This window comes from Phaethon aethereus (assembly GCF_964289735.1).
Source record: "Phaethon aethereus genome assembly, chromosome: 1".
Classification (NCBI taxonomy): Eukaryota; Metazoa; Chordata; class Aves; order Phaethontiformes; family Phaethontidae; genus Phaethon; species Phaethon aethereus.
In genome coordinates this window covers 25,910,648-25,927,679 of record NC_138575.1, presented here as the reverse complement: position 1 = coordinate 25,927,679, position 17,032 = coordinate 25,910,648, and the positions used below count along the sequence as shown (strand labels likewise).

Sequence of the window (17,032 nt, the reverse complement as noted above, 5' to 3'; positions counted from 1 at the left end):
TAAAAATTTTATAGGGTTTGCATGTGAAACTGTGGAACTGATCTGTTTGTAAAATTGTCCAAGACTTAAGCTCAGTCAAACAATATTGTTCTATAATATTTGCATTTTAGAATGACCATTAACTACTCTGTAATATACATATAAACAGTGCTCTATTTAGCTTGTTAAAGGAGGAAATGAAACACTTCAATATAAACTCATAAAATTATTATTCAGAGAGAGAAAGCAGACAGGGGTTAAAAGTAATAATAAACCAGAGAATATTTCTTACTGATAAACTGTCAGGATAAAACTGTGCTCTCCTCTCTGGGACTCTAATTAGGCCTTTAAGAAAGGCCTCTTTAAGAAAGAACATTGTTTCTAGTTGCCTTATTACTCTTATGGTAGCATTCAGGGATTCAGAGGAATACTTAAATATTCATAAAAATAATTGAGAAAATATTCAGCACTTTGGAATAGTGGATAAATCCTGAATTAAGTCTCCACTTGACTCGTGCTTCCATTAATCTCCACTCTAAGGTCACACTGGCTTGCACTCCATTTTGAAGCATTCGTCTGAGCATCTCATTTTCTCCTTTTCACTGTCAAAGCTTTTGAAACTTCTGACTGTGTAGTAGCATTGCACTGCATACACTGATGTTTCACAGATGAAAAAAATAGGCATAAATAATTCTCTATAGTGCTTCTCTTCACAAATGTAGCTACCAGTTCAAAACGATAAACCAGCTACAGAAAATGTGTGACAAGCATATGATTTGGAGCTCTTGCCAGCGGTCTCCCACAGCAGGCTGGTGGTAATCATTCACTTTTCATCACAGTTTCATTCTACGCTTAGTATGAGTGCTTTGCTACCCTTTTCTAGCTGCACGTCCTATAAAAAATCTGAAGTTATGTCCTCATTTATCTGGGATTTGTCAGTGCAAAATAGTGATTTGAAGAGTCGAGCTGAACTACAGTTCTTCTCAATTCTCTGTTTTCAGGTTGTTTTTTTGTTTTTTGGGGGTTTTTTTTGCAATGATTTTTGTGTTTTCTCCTCTAGCCTCACGGATTATTTTCCTTCATATCAGAATGACAGTACTGAAAATTATCCCAGTAAGGAGCCAGCTCCAGCAGCAGGCAAAGCAGGCAGTAGCCTAGGGCAGCTGACAGCTTGTTTTCTTCTGTATCAGAAAAGAGATGGACCGGCTGTGCTGGCCCAGCTGGTCACTGGCCTCTACTTGCCTGACTTTGCCCACTGCTGCCAAAGGACTGAGGGGGAAAGGAGGCATCTCTCCTCCCAGTAGTAAACATCAGCAGGAGCAGAAAATCACTTTGTTTTCCACTCTTCTCATATCTCCTCTTTGCAGAACATCCAACCCTTCCCCCAGTGACTGACCCTCCCCATCACCCTGGCAGGTCCCTGTCAGAGAACAGCAATGAGTGCCGGTAGAGGCAGTGGGGCAAGAGGAGGTAAGTGACTGCATGGGGCAAGGGATGCGCTGGTCGTAACAGTGAGAAAGGTCTTAGAAGGACAGGACACAGGCTGGGATAGGAGAGAGAAAAGAGACATACCTTAAGTCTTCTGAAACCTGGGGACTCCTCCCTGCCTATAACAGTATTTCCTAGGCTCTCTTCCACCAGCCTGATTTTCTGGTTAAACTCTGCCAAGCCCTCTTAGCTCCCTCTGGCATCAACCAAAAGAAGCAATATTGCTAGTGTCAAGAAAACCTGATTTGGCTCTAACAGAAAAATTAAACTGTGCAATAAAGGATCTCCCATTCCATAGGTATCTTCCTCCATCTTCTTTGCTGTTAGCCCATAATTTGCCAATTTCATGCTTGTCTAATTTAATATCCTCCTCTGTTGCCTCAAACTACATCTCTATATATGTGCACAAACTGCATGTCTCTATATGCTCATAATCATACTGTATGCCAATGCCTCATAATTACTCTTGCCAGAAATGGAAAACAGTACAACTCAGAAGAGCACAAGAACTAGACGTATTTTAGAGCTCTATCAGCTGTGCCCCTTCAAGTTACACAGTTTTGTAGGACAGCAGGTCAACAGCACCAATAATGCCCATGCTTGTCCTTCCAGTGTACAGTTTATGGCATCTCTCAATCATCCACTTCCTGAAGATGCATAATTTTTTCCCTACAAATCCATATGACTTTGGCTCATACAACATCACTTATATGGAGTAGCCTATAATTTGTCTTTCTCCCATATGCAATAAACTCATGCCTACTGAGCCTGAAATCCACTAAATCAGTCTACAAGCTCAGAGCAGGTCCTAACATTATCCCTTTTCTAGAAACACTCCAGTTCTACTATTGACTCCATCTATTCTGGAACTTCCTTTTCACAGAGTTTCTACTTTGACAGGTAGGAAAATCAACTAATTTGTTAATAACTTTAACAGGATGTATCTATACACAACGTATACCTTCTGATTGGTTTTACATTTACCGTAACCCGCAGCCCTCAGTATGTAATGAGTAAACCATGAACTGACTGTGAACCATCCCTACTATGTTTTGTCCACCATATCTGGAAACAGCTAGAGAGAAACAAAACCCTTAACATCTACAAACTGTTTTCTGGAGGAAGAATGACTGTGCCCAAGATTCGAGAATTTGTGTATTCTAGTTGATTTAGGAAGATTTGAAGACCTGTGATCAATAGCATCAGCGGTTAATTGAACATTTAAAACAGAAGCTAACAAGTTCAAGGGTGAAGAAAAAGACACACATCAGAAGACACGGGAACCTTGACTGTGACAGTAGGCAAAGGTTGGAGGCACTTGTTGCAGGGAACAGAGCAACTCTGAGTTTGAAGAGAAAGCACAGTTTGGAGATGTGCCCTCCATAAGAAAAGCCTTGCAACTCTTATGGGACCCAGAGCCACCAGAGAATGCCCCATCAGGTCCACAAATGAGCAGGGGATGTTGCATGCCCTCTTATGACCTTGCTTGAATGTGTGTATCTGTGTGCCTTTTATGCTATTGTTGCTTTTAGAAGTTCCTCATGTACAACAAGTAAATGATAAGACTGATTATTCCTATGCCCTGGAGAAGGAACACAGCCAGGGACTGCGACAAGTGAATTTTCTATCTTGTCCCATATACTTAGAATTCTGCAAAACTGTCTGACTATGTTACTAGAGTAGGCTGCTGGCTTACTTGCCAAGGAAATTTTCTGCAACTAGGAGAAAGTCCACCAGATTAGATCTTCTCCTCCTCCCAACCCCAGAAGAGGCAGATAAAACGTTGTTTTTATTATTTTGCCTAACAGAATTCTGTATTTGTAGTCTGAATGGAATAGAAACTACCATCCCAATTCCTTTGAAGGTATTTTCTCAGATACTGTAACAACTGCAATTTTTAAATTGTCTTTCACAAGGCACACTATGGTGCCAGTAAAACTCCAACATGCTGCCTGGAAAGTTATCTACAAAAGATTCCAAATGACATTTTAAAAGAGAGAAAAGTGTCTGAAGTCAGTGCGTAGGTCAAACAAATCAACCAAAAAACACACTTAATTTTCTTTCTCTCTGCCACTCTGACTGGTTCACCTACAGATGGCATGATGTTATCCCCCTCCAAGTCAGTTTGCTGACTGCCTTCCTCAAAAATTAATTGAAAGAAGTGGATCCTATAATTTAAAATGAAATAGGCTCAGCAGGTGAGTAAGCTTTGTCAAGATTGATTACTGAGTATTGATTTTCCACCAATTGTACAAGTCACACTCCACAAGGCCACCTGCACATTAACCAAGAATACATAAAATCACCTCGGCCTAACATCTATTGAGAGGTTTGTATTTGCAGAGGATGCAGGTAAGAACACTACACCGCAGTCTCTAGCCCTTTTCCTCACACATAGATTCAATGGCATCTATTTGGACAGCATTCACACTTCGTACTTACTTCACCATAAATAACTCCTATTTGTATTTTCATTTTTCAGAAAGAATTTACGGTAACTACCCAGGAAAAAACTTCATATAACCTAGCGCTTACTGTAACTTATTGTAACTTAATTGCAAAAACTGTAAAGATACTCCGTTAGGTTCTCCCACGATATGGAGGAAAGAAATGCTGGATGCAGTGACAGCACAGCAGCTTACTGTGGCCTGGAAGCTTCTGCTTGGTCCGTCTGAAGCTTCTCACCCCCTTCCACTTCCATGGTGCAGTAGACAATTCGATTGGGAGCGACTGACTTTAAACCTTGCACTTCCATTATAACAATCTGAGGAAAAGAAAACAAATAGTTTATCCTTCACAAAATATTACATAGCACAGCTATTGCAGTACTAAGCTTCAGGCAGGTAAAAAGAAAGAAAAAAGAGAGAAAAAAATCCCCAAACCCCAATCACTCAAATCTTCACAAACAGAGAAGAGTTTTAATTTTGTCCTCCTTCCCACTTTCAACAACATATAGTAGGAATTGAAATTTTTGCTCTGTTTCTACTTGGACAACAACCAAAAACTCACTCCAACCATAATTTAAATGCTAGTAGTTGAATTTGAGACTAATGTCTAAATATAGTTCTAAACGTTAATACATAAGAAAATGTGTCTTTTAAGCAGTCCCTTAAACAAGTATTTATAGAATGGATAGGTTACTAAGTTAGACAGTAACCAAGACTAGTAAGTACACTGATCACGTCTCAAAAGGTTCATCGTGGTGCTGTGACACTGGAGGCTGCAACCCTTGAATCTCAGAAGCGATGTGGGGTTGTGCTGGGCATGAGGCAAGTCAGAGCATCGCTATCGGCTGCCGCAATTTGTTTCCCCTGCTACCTACACCCTTTTCCCTCTCCCAGCTCCGTACTCGCAGTCAGGTTCGGCATGCACGTGGGGATGTAGGGGGGAAAGAGAAAGGGAAAAAGGCATCTTTCCCAGCTGTGCCTGGATAAATTTCCTCACCAGGGAAATTCTGAGCTTGGCAGATCCTCTGAGCTACTCAGTTATAGCTTAGCAGAGCCAAATGCCATCCTGCTTCAACCGCTTTCTGCCTTTTATACACCTTAGGGTTTGTCACCATGTGGAATTACTGCAATTTTTACACTTCAGATGTTTCTAATTCAGAGAAGATTTGAGAGGAAAGTCAGGTTTCCCTGCTTGCTTTGGAAAAGCTGCTTTCCTTCAGCCCCATTTGGGCCTATGAGAAGAAAGTGGGAAAAATGTCCATTTAACCAGCAGAGAAGCTGTCCTCAACTGCACTATACACAACAACCAGTATTGGTTTGATCGCTTTAAAGGTGACAAAAGTCATGGCTACTTTTGGTCTCATTGGAAGCAATTGGTTTCTCAGGTCAGCAAGCAACTATTAAAATACTTTGCTCTTTAAACCGTTTGCATATTTCCCAATTCATTTCAGTTCAAGTACATTAAAGCCAGACTTCACCCCTACCTGTAAAATCCCTTGTACTTTAAAACTCCCAGAACCTTAATAATAGATATCTTGTAAAATTGCTAGTTTGGTCATATTACATTGAGATTACACTCATTGATAATTTTGAACATTTTTACATTACCCATAAATTATCAACATTGCCTATTACACTTTACAAATAACAACAGCAATTCAGGGAGAATGACATAATCATCTCTTCTTTCTCTTTTGCGGTTCAGGAATTCAAGTAGTTAAAGTGATCAATGACCACTGAAAGACTGCACTAGGGATCCTTCTAGCTAATACTGCCTATGTGGTCTTTCCACATGTCAATCAGACGTCCTTGTTGAATGGAGACTTCATGTTTATATGTTTTTGCGTTGATACTTCTTTTCCTTGAGTGTCCAATTTAACTGCACAGTACATTTGTCTCTGATAGCACTTCTGGATTCCAGCAATGGAAAAAAGTTGCATTTCATTAGGAAGGAAACTGTCACTAGCTGATTTACTAGCTCATTAGCTGATAAACAGCTTCCTAAATATTGCTTGTCTTTTTCTTAAACTGTCCCACAGCTGAAGAACATAAATGATTAAGTCTTCTACTACTTTGATATTTTATTTATTTGTTTCACAAATTTAAGCAAATAAGCTATTTGAGAAAATATCCAACTTGCAAAAATAGTCACTGTTTTGTAGTGATGCGCAGGGCTTTTCTTATCTTAGAAAGCAAGTTCCATCCCCACCAGGATATTATAAATGTTACATCTTTTGTTGTTCTGTCTTAATACCGACATGCCCCCTGCCAAGAATTTTTCATTGAGTTTTTTTTTCTTGACCTAACGTTTAGACATGTTACAGATCTCCTGTGCATTCCTGTTCCTGTGCAGCAGTCCTTACTGGGGTTTTTAATGGTTACCCTATAATTTAGTTGTCACACCCTAAAAGACATTAAATGGATATATTTATGTGTTATTCAAGAGATGTGAAATTGTGCACATATGACCTCACGTTTTCCAAAAATAATGTATTCTGTCTCCACGGAAATGCAATCAGCTTTTCTTACTTGCCCATTCACATCGAAAAAGAGAACTTCCATGTTTCAGTCTAAACGAATATCAGTTCAGCTGTTTCCTTTTGCCCTTATATCCTTTGAGATTTAGCTTCCCAAGAGTAAGATATGCACATACTTGTCCAGCAAGAAACTCAACTTACGTGGTTAACTCCATGTTTAAAATGAAAATTTGCCCTACTGAAAACCACTGCATGTAGAGTAACACTTTAATTCTTTGCCTTGCGCAGGATGAACTGCAGGTAACTAACCTTGCAGAACATCTGTGTATTTTTTTTATCAGTGATAGGGGGAAAAAAAAGCGCGAAGTTTACCAGACCTAATAGTCATACCATTTCTGGTATGAGAGGGGAAGGGCTGTAAACAACGCAAAGCTGTGCCAAATTTACCAGAAATTATATCTCCTGTCATTTTTCATTCCATGATTGTTTCAATCTTTTACTTTGCTTTTCCCCCCCACATAATTTCTAGTACACACTTAATATTTCTCTCTAGAGGCACAGAAAAAGCTTTTCTTCTTACATCCTTCACCAAGCAAACTCTCTTGAAGATAGACAAGATTATTAACAAACTTTTTCAGGTACTTTTAAGGTGCTTCAGAACTACTCTTTGTCATTGCTATTTGTGGACCATTCCAGGCTTGGTATTCCACTTGAGGCAGACAGCACACGTTAGGGAGACGCACAGGATTCAGCACAGGAGTTATAAAACTACTTCATCACTTCATATACTTCAGTACAAAGGGCTGCACTCCAGTTTTACATGCTTGATGAATTAATACTTTTTGGCGTAGAGAATGATGGCTCTTACTACTCTTTGAAAGCTGATGTAGGGCTTTTACATTATTAGCTAGTAATATTAAAATTGCATAAAGTGGGGTAAGTAATTTCTCTGTTATACAAAGGATCTGAACTTTTTCATCTGTCCACTTCTGACATTTTTTAAATTCTATGTGTATATTGATGACATGGGAAAGAAAAATTGATCTGAATTTTCAACATTACATGAAAAAAGCAGATGCTCATTTCACTTAAGAATAAACATTGTTTAAAAGATAAACAATTTTTTGTTTGTTTGTTTTAAACCATTTAACAATTGAAGTATTTATTCTGTAACATTATCCATTGTCTTTAACTAACTAAAGCCACTTCAAGTGCATAACACAAGCGTGGCACCTTCTAACAAATACACAATACAGACTCTGGAAATATTTTGATTCTATTATTATAGAGATCATAATTTCCTGCTATGCACATTTGCAGAATTGGACATGAGCTATGATGCTGTCATCAGATATGTTTAAGTAACCAGCTGCATTTGTGGTTTCCTCTTGAAGCCAGTTGAGCTCTGTATGGATTAGGACTGCATCCCTATACACCAGACTTCCTGCATAATCTCAGTAAACGTGAGCTAGTTTCTTGAGGAAAATGCAGAAATTTACAAAAATCTGCTATGACCACCAGTAAAAAAAAAAAAAAAGTTGTTTATTATCTAAACACTTTCAGTGAGAAAACACAACTCGTTTGCAAAATTCTATGCATGAGTTCCCGATAACAATAGTGTTTCTTTATTATGTTCAAAAGTATACTCAGGTATTTAATGTACCGGAATTCATTTAAAGTTAATTTGTGTGGGAGATCAACTGCCTACATTGCTATGTGAGGCCCAAATGCAGCTTCTGCTGCAAGAGGAAAGTGCATCCTACAGCTGTCTTCTAACTCCTAATTATCAAAGAGACAAAGAATAATTTACTACTTTGACATAAAATTTCAAAATTACCAAGGAGGACTAGTAACAAAAAAGTATCAAGACAGATATTCTAGTAATTCAAACTGTCAACAAGCTTTCTGTGAAATATGTAATTACCTCTAATGTGAATGAGAGAACCACATCAGACTTCGACAGCTGAACCTCATTTTCATCTCCTATGTCCAAGAATGCAGAATTTTGTGATCGCTTTAACTTCTGCAGCTTAAATTCTGGCCCACCTTTAGACACTGGAAGACTTTCCAAATTTGCCATCAACAAATTCACTGAAGACCGCAACTCTTCTATGTACATGTTCTCCATCTCTCTGGTTACAAATTTTGGGAATTTTCTTTCCTTGGAAGATATATTTTAAAAGTTAGGGAGGAAAAAAAATCAACCCACTTTATATGTCATGCTAATTTACTGATTTTCTCTCAGTTAAGAGATATTTAAAAAAATAAGTCTTAATTCCAGTGCTTATCTATTTTTACATCTTCAAAACAGGAATGGGAAGGCTAGTCCTATTGCATAAATACAGTTAATTTTGACAAGAAGAAATGTAATTTGAATTGAGAATTCCATCATTTTCCTCAAATACAGTCTCTTTGAATAAGTCAAAAAAATAGAGACATTTGTAAAAATGGCACCTCTCGCTCCCCCTGAATCATTTAACCATAGACCCAGGTTGAATATGTACTCATTAGATATTTCTAATACACGTGATTTAAGCATACCAGTTGACAATATACCTTTAATGTCACCTTCAAATATTCTATAAATTGACAAAATGAAGTGTCCACTATTAATCTTTTTAGTTCATCCATTACCCATGCTATGAAAAATAAGTCAACCACATTCATGCTCATTCAAGCAAGTTGACTGTGACCCAGAACACCTGCAGCAAGTCCAGTGGTCTGACTCATTACAGCATTAGAGAGCCATTATATGAAAAACTGAGAAAGAAAAAACAACAACAACAAAGTTATTCATAGTTACAAACTAAAAACACAGGGTAAGGTTCAGGGTGCTCTAGCCAAAACAACCCCCACTTTAGAGCGTTTTTCAAACTCTACCTTATGCTGTGAGGATCATTCAAATAATAAAATGACAACACAGAAAACAGAGACAGACAGACTGTTATTATGTTGTTAAAAGATCTTTCCTCTTAACATGCTTTTTCCATCCCAATGTAAAAACCAAGGAAACTTTTTACAATGCCTTTTGCTGTATATTTTTTATCACTACAATCTTCCATGATTTAAGGCAGCACTATCAGAATATACAGAGACCTTTATTTCTGTGAAACCTGAATGTTTGTAGCCACTTCTCTCCCTCACCAAACAAGGGTGAGGATCCTCCATAAAGACTCTGCGGTCTATAGATTTCACCCCTCCCAGTCCCCTTCACCTTTTATTTGCTTTTTTAAGACAGTGAATTGTAACAAATTAGCAATAGCGCAATGTAGAGACACAACAAAAACAGTGGGCTTTTCCTACTATTTTTTAGTGCATATGCACAGGAATGTAATTACGTTGATTTGAAAAGCCTGGATTGTCTGAAGAACACGTCCCCCAGCACAGGACTCGAATTTTGGGAATTCTGATTGCAACATACTGGAATTTATCCTGAAACAAAGACCCTGGGGACAGATGTGAGACACTTATCAGGCTGATGTACACAACAGCCTTTAAGTCTGGTTTCTGAAGGTGCTAAAATGGATTTTCAGGATGCATTTCTCAAGGAGAAAAGACACTGGGTAGTCTCTTCACAGGATCCCACAGAAGCTTCTCTTAGAAAAGCATAGCACCAGTTACAACAGGTAGAAAATCCCATTAGGTCATACATATTTCGATTTCAACTACTTTAAATTTATTCATATGAAGAAACAGATGGGCAAATAGATGCACAAATTCCCCACTGAGTTTATGCTGTCATTGATGTACGTTTCTAAGGTTCTTGCCTCCATTAAATAGGCTAAATTATCTTTTCTGCTAAAATAAACTTCTCATTAATAATTAACAACTTGTAAAATCAGCAAGTAAAGTGTTATAGGAGCCAGGAACGACACCTCAACAACAACAACAACAAAGCTATATGCAGAGATTTCTCTTGAGCTGTGCCGATCTTCTGAGACTGCAGTTTAATAAGTCTCTTACAGGCAAGTAATCACCGAAAACCCTTTTCTTTACCAACAAAGATGCTATAATACCTAATCCAGTATCAAAAACCTTTTTACCTTCTTTTTGACCTCTGAGAATATAGTTCATAATTTGCAACATTTGATTGCTTAGGCTTAAATGATCTTAATTCTCACAGCTGCTAGAATTAGGACTAGCTCTCAAAGGCCCTCACAAAAAATTCTGCTTTTTACATAGTTTAAAAGAGATGTATGAGAAATCTGTTTTCTGATCTGGATGTACCATGTAAGACATGAAGTTCCTTATTCTGTGCAAAACTGTGCAGTAAATACTGTGGCAACCATGAAAATTTTCAAGTTATGGTTCCGGTAAAAAAAAGCAACCATAAATAAATTTTTCTTTTAAAAATCTGCAGATAGGCAGTGTATGCATATACTTTACAGAATCACAGAATCATTAAGGCTGGAAAAGACCTTTAAGATCATCAAGTCCAACCATCACGCAACACCATCATGCCCATGAAACCATATCCTGAAGTGCCACGTCTACGCGTTTTTTGAACACTTCCAGTGACGGTGACTCCGCCATCTCCCTGGGCAGCCTGTTCCAATGCTTGACCACTCTCTCAGTAAAGAATTTTTCCTAATATCTAGTCTAAATGAGATGGAATAAACAAGATTTACAGAGTTTAAATAGTGCTCATCATTTTCACTTGCTTTAAAATTAATTTAAAACTTCTATGGACAGCATTTTGCTTTTTAGGAAATTACACCTCCAAGTAGTTATTTATGACCTTCATAGACCTAAATGGTAATTTTCTTCTTTTAAAGAAACCAAGCAAATCTTAACTGCTTTACAATCAATATCATATTCATATAATACACTTTTTTCTGCACACACAGAGTACAGTACAGTACATGTACACACAGAGTACATGCTTCCAGTATTTTGTAACTCCTGGAGTGAAAAGCAAGGCGGCAACAGAGCAAACAGGATTATTGGACAACTTTGATTATGGGCTGTATTGGGTTTGTGGGTTTTGGCTGCAGGGGGGCTGCAGGGGTGGCTTCTGTGAGAAGCTGCCAGAAGCTTCCTCCATGTGTGATAGAGCCAATGCAGCTGGCTCCAAGACAGACCTGCCGCCGGCCAAGGCCGAGCCCATCATCGACGCTGGTAGCACCTCTGGGGTAACGGAGTTAAGAAGAGGGGGCAAAAAAAGGCAAAATGGCAACTTCAGACAGAAGAGAGGAGTGAGACTATGTGAGAGGAGCAGCCCTGCAGACCCCAGGTCAGAGCAGCAGGAGGGGCAGGAGGGGCTCCAGGCGCCGGAGCAGAGGTTCCCCGGCAGCCCCTGGGGAAGCCCATGGTGAGGCCGGCTGTGCCCCTGCAGCCATGGAGCTCCACAGGGGAGCAGGTCTCCACCCGCACCCAGGGAGGACCCCACGCCGGAGCAGGGGGATGCCCGAAAGAGGCCATGACCCTGTGGGAAGCCCACGCTGGAGCCGGCTCCTGGCAGGACCTGTGGCCCCATGGGGAGAGGAGCTCCGGCTGGAGCAGGTTTGCTGGCAGGACATGTGACCCCACGGGAGACTCAGCCTGGAGCAGTTGGTAGAGGACTGTCTCCCGTGGGAGGGACCCCATGCTGGAGCAGGGGAGGAGTGTGAGGAGTCCTGCCCCTGAGGAGGAAGGAGCAGCAGAGACAACATGTGATGGGCTGACCACAACCCCCATTCCCCGTCCCCCTGTGCCACCGGAGGGGGAGGAGGTGGAGAACTCGGGAGTAAAGTTAAGCCCAAGAAGAAGGGAGAGGTGTGGGGATGGTGTTTTTCAGATTTGGTTTTGGTTCTCATTGTCCTACTCTGATTTGATTGGTAATAAACTAATTTCCCCAAGTTGAGTCTATTTTTGCCCATGACAGTAACTGGTGAGCTTTGGTGGGCACCTAGAGTCCAGCCAGTGTCAACTCACAAAATAAGTCCAGGCTTCACGGAAGATTGAAGAGACTTGAGATTGTCTTTATGTGAAAAAGAAGTGTTTCCCCAAAATTTAATAAGATATGTCCAGGGACAATGCCAATCCCACCTGTGATATTTAATAGAGAAGGGAATAATCCTGTCTAGTGAAATAAAATACAAGGTATAGGAAAGAAAAACAGGCTTAGCCTTTTAAAATTTACAAAAGTAAGTTTTAATTTACTCAGCCACCACTCATTTGACAGGACTCACTCATAGTTTTGTTACTTGCAATACTAATATAACCATTATGAATTTAGACTTAATCTATAAATGTAAGCTATATTATATATACTTAAAAAGTATATTACATATAACCTGTAGTAAGACAGAAACATTATGATTATACCCTAAGCACAGTATAATGCGCTTCTGTATATAGAAGATGACTTGTTTTAGTTCTGAAAAACATGTATGTGCAAATAATATATCCATATGTGCAATTAATATACCCTTTGTTTCACCACTGGACTTGCTGATGAAGGAAAGGTAGGAGCACTCAGCATATGACTTTCCAAAAACAAGTTTTCCTTTCTCCCCACCCCTGCTGACACATAAGCTCCAGAGCAGAAAGTCTGGCATGCATCTGCCAGACTGTTATGTTTTCAAATGATTTTCTGCTTAATTTTAGAATTAGAAATCGGAAACATGCACTATGTATCGTCCCACTCAATCTGTTACATGGTTTTGGTACATGAAATCAACCGCTTACCCTCGCCATTTGTTCTGCCAGTTGAAGTCGTCCATCTAGTTCACGTCTGATCTGGGCTGCTTGCTCATCTCCATTATCCAGCTTGGATAAAGAACAACAATAAAGCTAATGGTGAGAAATACACAGTACATTTTAACTTTATAGCAAGTAATGTAGTTAAAAACAAAATAGAAATGAATTGCTTCCTTTTCATCTTAAAAGCAGCATGGCTTTGCGTCTTACCACGATGAAAGAGATGTAATGGCCACCCACTCCCACCCAGCCATGGGAGTTACCCATGGCAGTCAGAGTCTCTGAAGGGTAGCCAGCATTCCCTTGAGTCTTTAATACTCAGGCTAAACAGAAGCAGTATTATCTCCTTATGAAAATAACAGCTGAAAACATTTCTCCATGAAGCAGAAAACGGGACTGACAGAATGGCTGACAAAATGTTTGCAAGGAAATCCGCTGCTTGGTGCCCTAAGTTGCTTGATAGGAACATATAGGTATAGGGAAAGAAAACTGAGTGGCTATACCTTCTAAGTATGGTATTATTTCACTCACATAACTCTTTTCCCCAAGTATTGGCCAAGTTCTCACACCAAGGCATATCTAGTTTTTGAGCCTCCAGTATTTTCATACCTAGGGAATAGTCATGACTAAAGGCCCGACTTCAGTCATGGAGGTAAAGGGGAAGGACGCACCTCTTCGCCTCAACAGAACAGCAAGGTCTCAACAGAAAAGAGACTCCCCAACTCATTTTTCACCTGTTTATTTGCTAAGCGCAGTGTGGGGGGAGTGTAGGTGAAGTGGCACTTCACCTCAACACACTGACCTGCGTGGCTGGTTAAGAGGAAAAAGCGTGAAGCATCTGGAGAAGATCAGGCACGATTTGTCTTCTTACCCGAATAAAGGCCAAACAAGGACAAAGACGGAGTCTCAGTGGTGGGCTCTCTCTGTCCCTGGGGCTAACCACAGACATGATGCAACATGCTGATATGACCTTAGTGGATTTAGTATGCAGCTAAGGTTTAAGGATACATGCATTGCTCTTCACTAAAAAAACCTTAAATTGATTCAGGACATAAACTGGTAAAAATTGGTTCTCTAATTACATTACAGCTTCAGCTACAGAACGCACAATTACTTTGGTAAATAACTGATTATGTTATCGTACAATGGTTTGTGTTGGAAGGACATTAAAAGATCATCCAGTTCCAACCCCCCTGCCATGGGCAGGAATACTTTCCACTAGACTAAGTTGCTCAAAGCCCCATCCAACCTGGCGCCATCCCACATTACAGCAAGCTTTTAAAGTAAGACCACTATTTAGTGCATCAGGCCAAATACGTAACACCATTTCCTTTGCAATGCTCCTCAGCTAAATCCAGTAGAACTTATTGAACCAGGGCACTCTTGAAAATCAGGCATTTCTTCTTTCAAAATCCCATTTAAAATAAAGGAATAGTTAAAAACACACTACCAAGTGCTTAAAGGTCAATTACAGCATTATGTATAAATGCAAACCCGGCCACATTTAGCAACAGGATAAGAAGTTTTCCACTGCTAGTACAGAAGTGATGGCAGAACATGTAATCTGTCACCTGTGCAATCTGGTGTCTCACAAGATCCTTGCAGGAACTGATCCAGACTACCAGAAAGCAAGAGAACAACACCTGATGGCATCCCTAAAAGAGGCTCAAATTTAAACTAAAGAGAAGAGGACGGATCATGTTCCAGACTGGAAGGGTCCTCTCGCTAAGTGTGTCCATAAATCTGTACCTAGTTTGACTGTGAGCATAAATGGCAAGAGCATTCTCGATGAAAGCAAATATTTCAGGTTTTCAGAATAAAATTACAATTTTCAAATAAGTTCCCAAATTTGTATTCTTCCATTTCTTAACAGAGTAGGAGACTGCTTATTGAACTTGTCACCAAGAGTATTTCTAACTTCTATTTTCCTTTGTATTATAACCACATAGTTTTTGCAATTATTTTTGTTTAATCAGTACAAAAGTCAGTCTAATATGAAAAACAATTTTGTTTTCCTTTTTGGGCTAAGAAAAGGTCAAGATTATTTTAATAATATATCCCATGACAGGCAATTGCTTGGAAAACATGTGCTTGAAGGTAATTTTGATGACTTGAATTTTGATTTCTGCAAAAAGGAGGGTGTGGGAGAGCAGAATGAAGCTAAAATTTTCTTCTGTGTCAAGGCACAACTTAAATGACTGCCTCTATTATTAACTCATCTGAAGAGCCGAACGCTTTTGTTTAAAGGCTTATATTTAGTTATTTTTCCATTTAACAAACACATTAAATTATCGTTTAAGTTAATGAAGGTGTAACCTGGTTTTGTAAATCTTAACATTATGCATTGCTTTCCACTATGTGTTTGTACTTGAGTACTTAGAAATGTGCTGATTTCACTACTTACTTATTTTTAAACTTCAGTCTTCTTCCTGCAATACTTCTACATTTTAATGGTTTTGTTAATGTATATAATGATGTTTTGTAAGGTATGGAAAGCAGGTGAAGAGATGAAACACCAAAGAACGCTGCTTTACTTATAGAAAAAAGCCAAGGTAATAATGACTGGTAGGTCATTCACAGCTGTCCTAATAAGAAGTAAAGTTATTGATAGTAGTATTTTTGCAGTATGCAAAATGAAGTGGCAATGAGAAAAACAGTAGCTCCGATATCACATTCCATGCAAGATCATTCTACTTGTTTTTATTCTAAATTCAACAAAATGCATGAAAAACAACTTTGCAAGCAAAGCAGTCAGCTATTATGAATGTGTAATCAATCCTTCTTTACATATCTACTGAATCTGAAGTGACAACAACAGTAAGACTGAGTAGATTCTAAAAATGCAGGTGGCATTTGGAACTTGTGAGTTATGTTCACTTTTTTACGTAGGGAAGACACTTCGATACAACCCAACGTACGGGTGGGAAGTGGTGACAAGGGTTAACATTAAGTGTACACTTTTCCTTAATTCCTTATTCATGGATGAAACCTGTACCCAAGACATCTGTGGAATACAGAGTTATGACAATCATTGCAGTAACTTTCAAACTGTTAAACAAAAAAAGAGAAAAGCATATGACACCATGCACAGGAACATTGCAGAATAGCAACTCAGATTCTTCTCAGTATTGCAAGTGAAATTTGGTTAAAAAAAAAATCACTAATTGGTAATCACTTAAAATTCAAACAAAAGGGTTTTGTTGTTTGTTGGGTGTTCTTTTAAAAGAATAATTGGCATTTACATGGCATCACATAATACTTCCCACCTTTAAATATGAAGGCATGTTTAAAAAAAAAAAGTACAGCCTTAGAGATTATTTTAAATCCATTTAATAAGAACATTTCAGCTTTCTGCAATGGTAGTAATTATAGATCATAGCTATTTACTGACTGCACCAACATTAGAGATGCTTCTCATGTCGCTTAAACCTCACATAACCAATTAGTCAGTATATTTGCTGCAGGGGACCTGACTACAGAACTCTACAGACATGAGAGACCCGTTTTCAATATAGAATACACTAGAAGTTCTGACCAAACAAACCAAAATGTCATATATCTGGTCCCTAAAACTTGTAAAACTTGTAAAACCTAGGCAAAGACACTGACTCCCCTTCTGAGGGCTAGTTAATTCAGCAGGAAAATTCCCAACTGAGCAAGAGCATGAATAAGACAGCTGTGTCACTTGTGCCCTTTCTTTTTGCAAAGATGGTAATTTGGATTTTAAAAGCTTCTTCAGAAAAATCAGTACTTACAAACGACTACATTTGGGTGAATAAGAAAATACTTGTTTTTTAAAAAAAAATGTGGTAGCTCATCATCTTTCTTTTTTCCCAATGGTGTTACCTAAAAGAGCTTTCTAAAATAAACCGGCCACCATTAGACATCAAGCTACTTATTAATTAAAAAATGTTTTTATTCATTAGTGCCTGAAGTTGCCTTTATTTTTTCTCTGAAAAG

The 17,032-nt window shown here is 38.8% G+C and overlaps 1 protein-coding gene across 6 annotated transcripts in view; it reads right to left on the bottom strand.

Moving 5' to 3' along the window:
• Positions 1 to 17,032, bottom strand: part of CADPS2 (calcium dependent secretion activator 2) — a gene marked incomplete at both ends in the record, with an annotated part of 316,192 nt that overhangs the window by 170,620 nt on the left and 128,540 nt on the right. For all 6 annotated transcript variants that reach the window (XM_082013854.1, XM_082013857.1, XM_082013855.1 and 3 more), the window contains 3 exons: positions 4,110 to 4,231; positions 8,316 to 8,552; positions 13,061 to 13,141. In XM_082013854.1, coding sequence (XP_081869980.1) covers positions 4,110 to 4,231; positions 8,316 to 8,552; positions 13,061 to 13,141 — 440 coding nt within the window. The remainder of the gene's footprint in view (positions 1 to 4,109; positions 4,232 to 8,315; positions 8,553 to 13,060; positions 13,142 to 17,032) is intronic.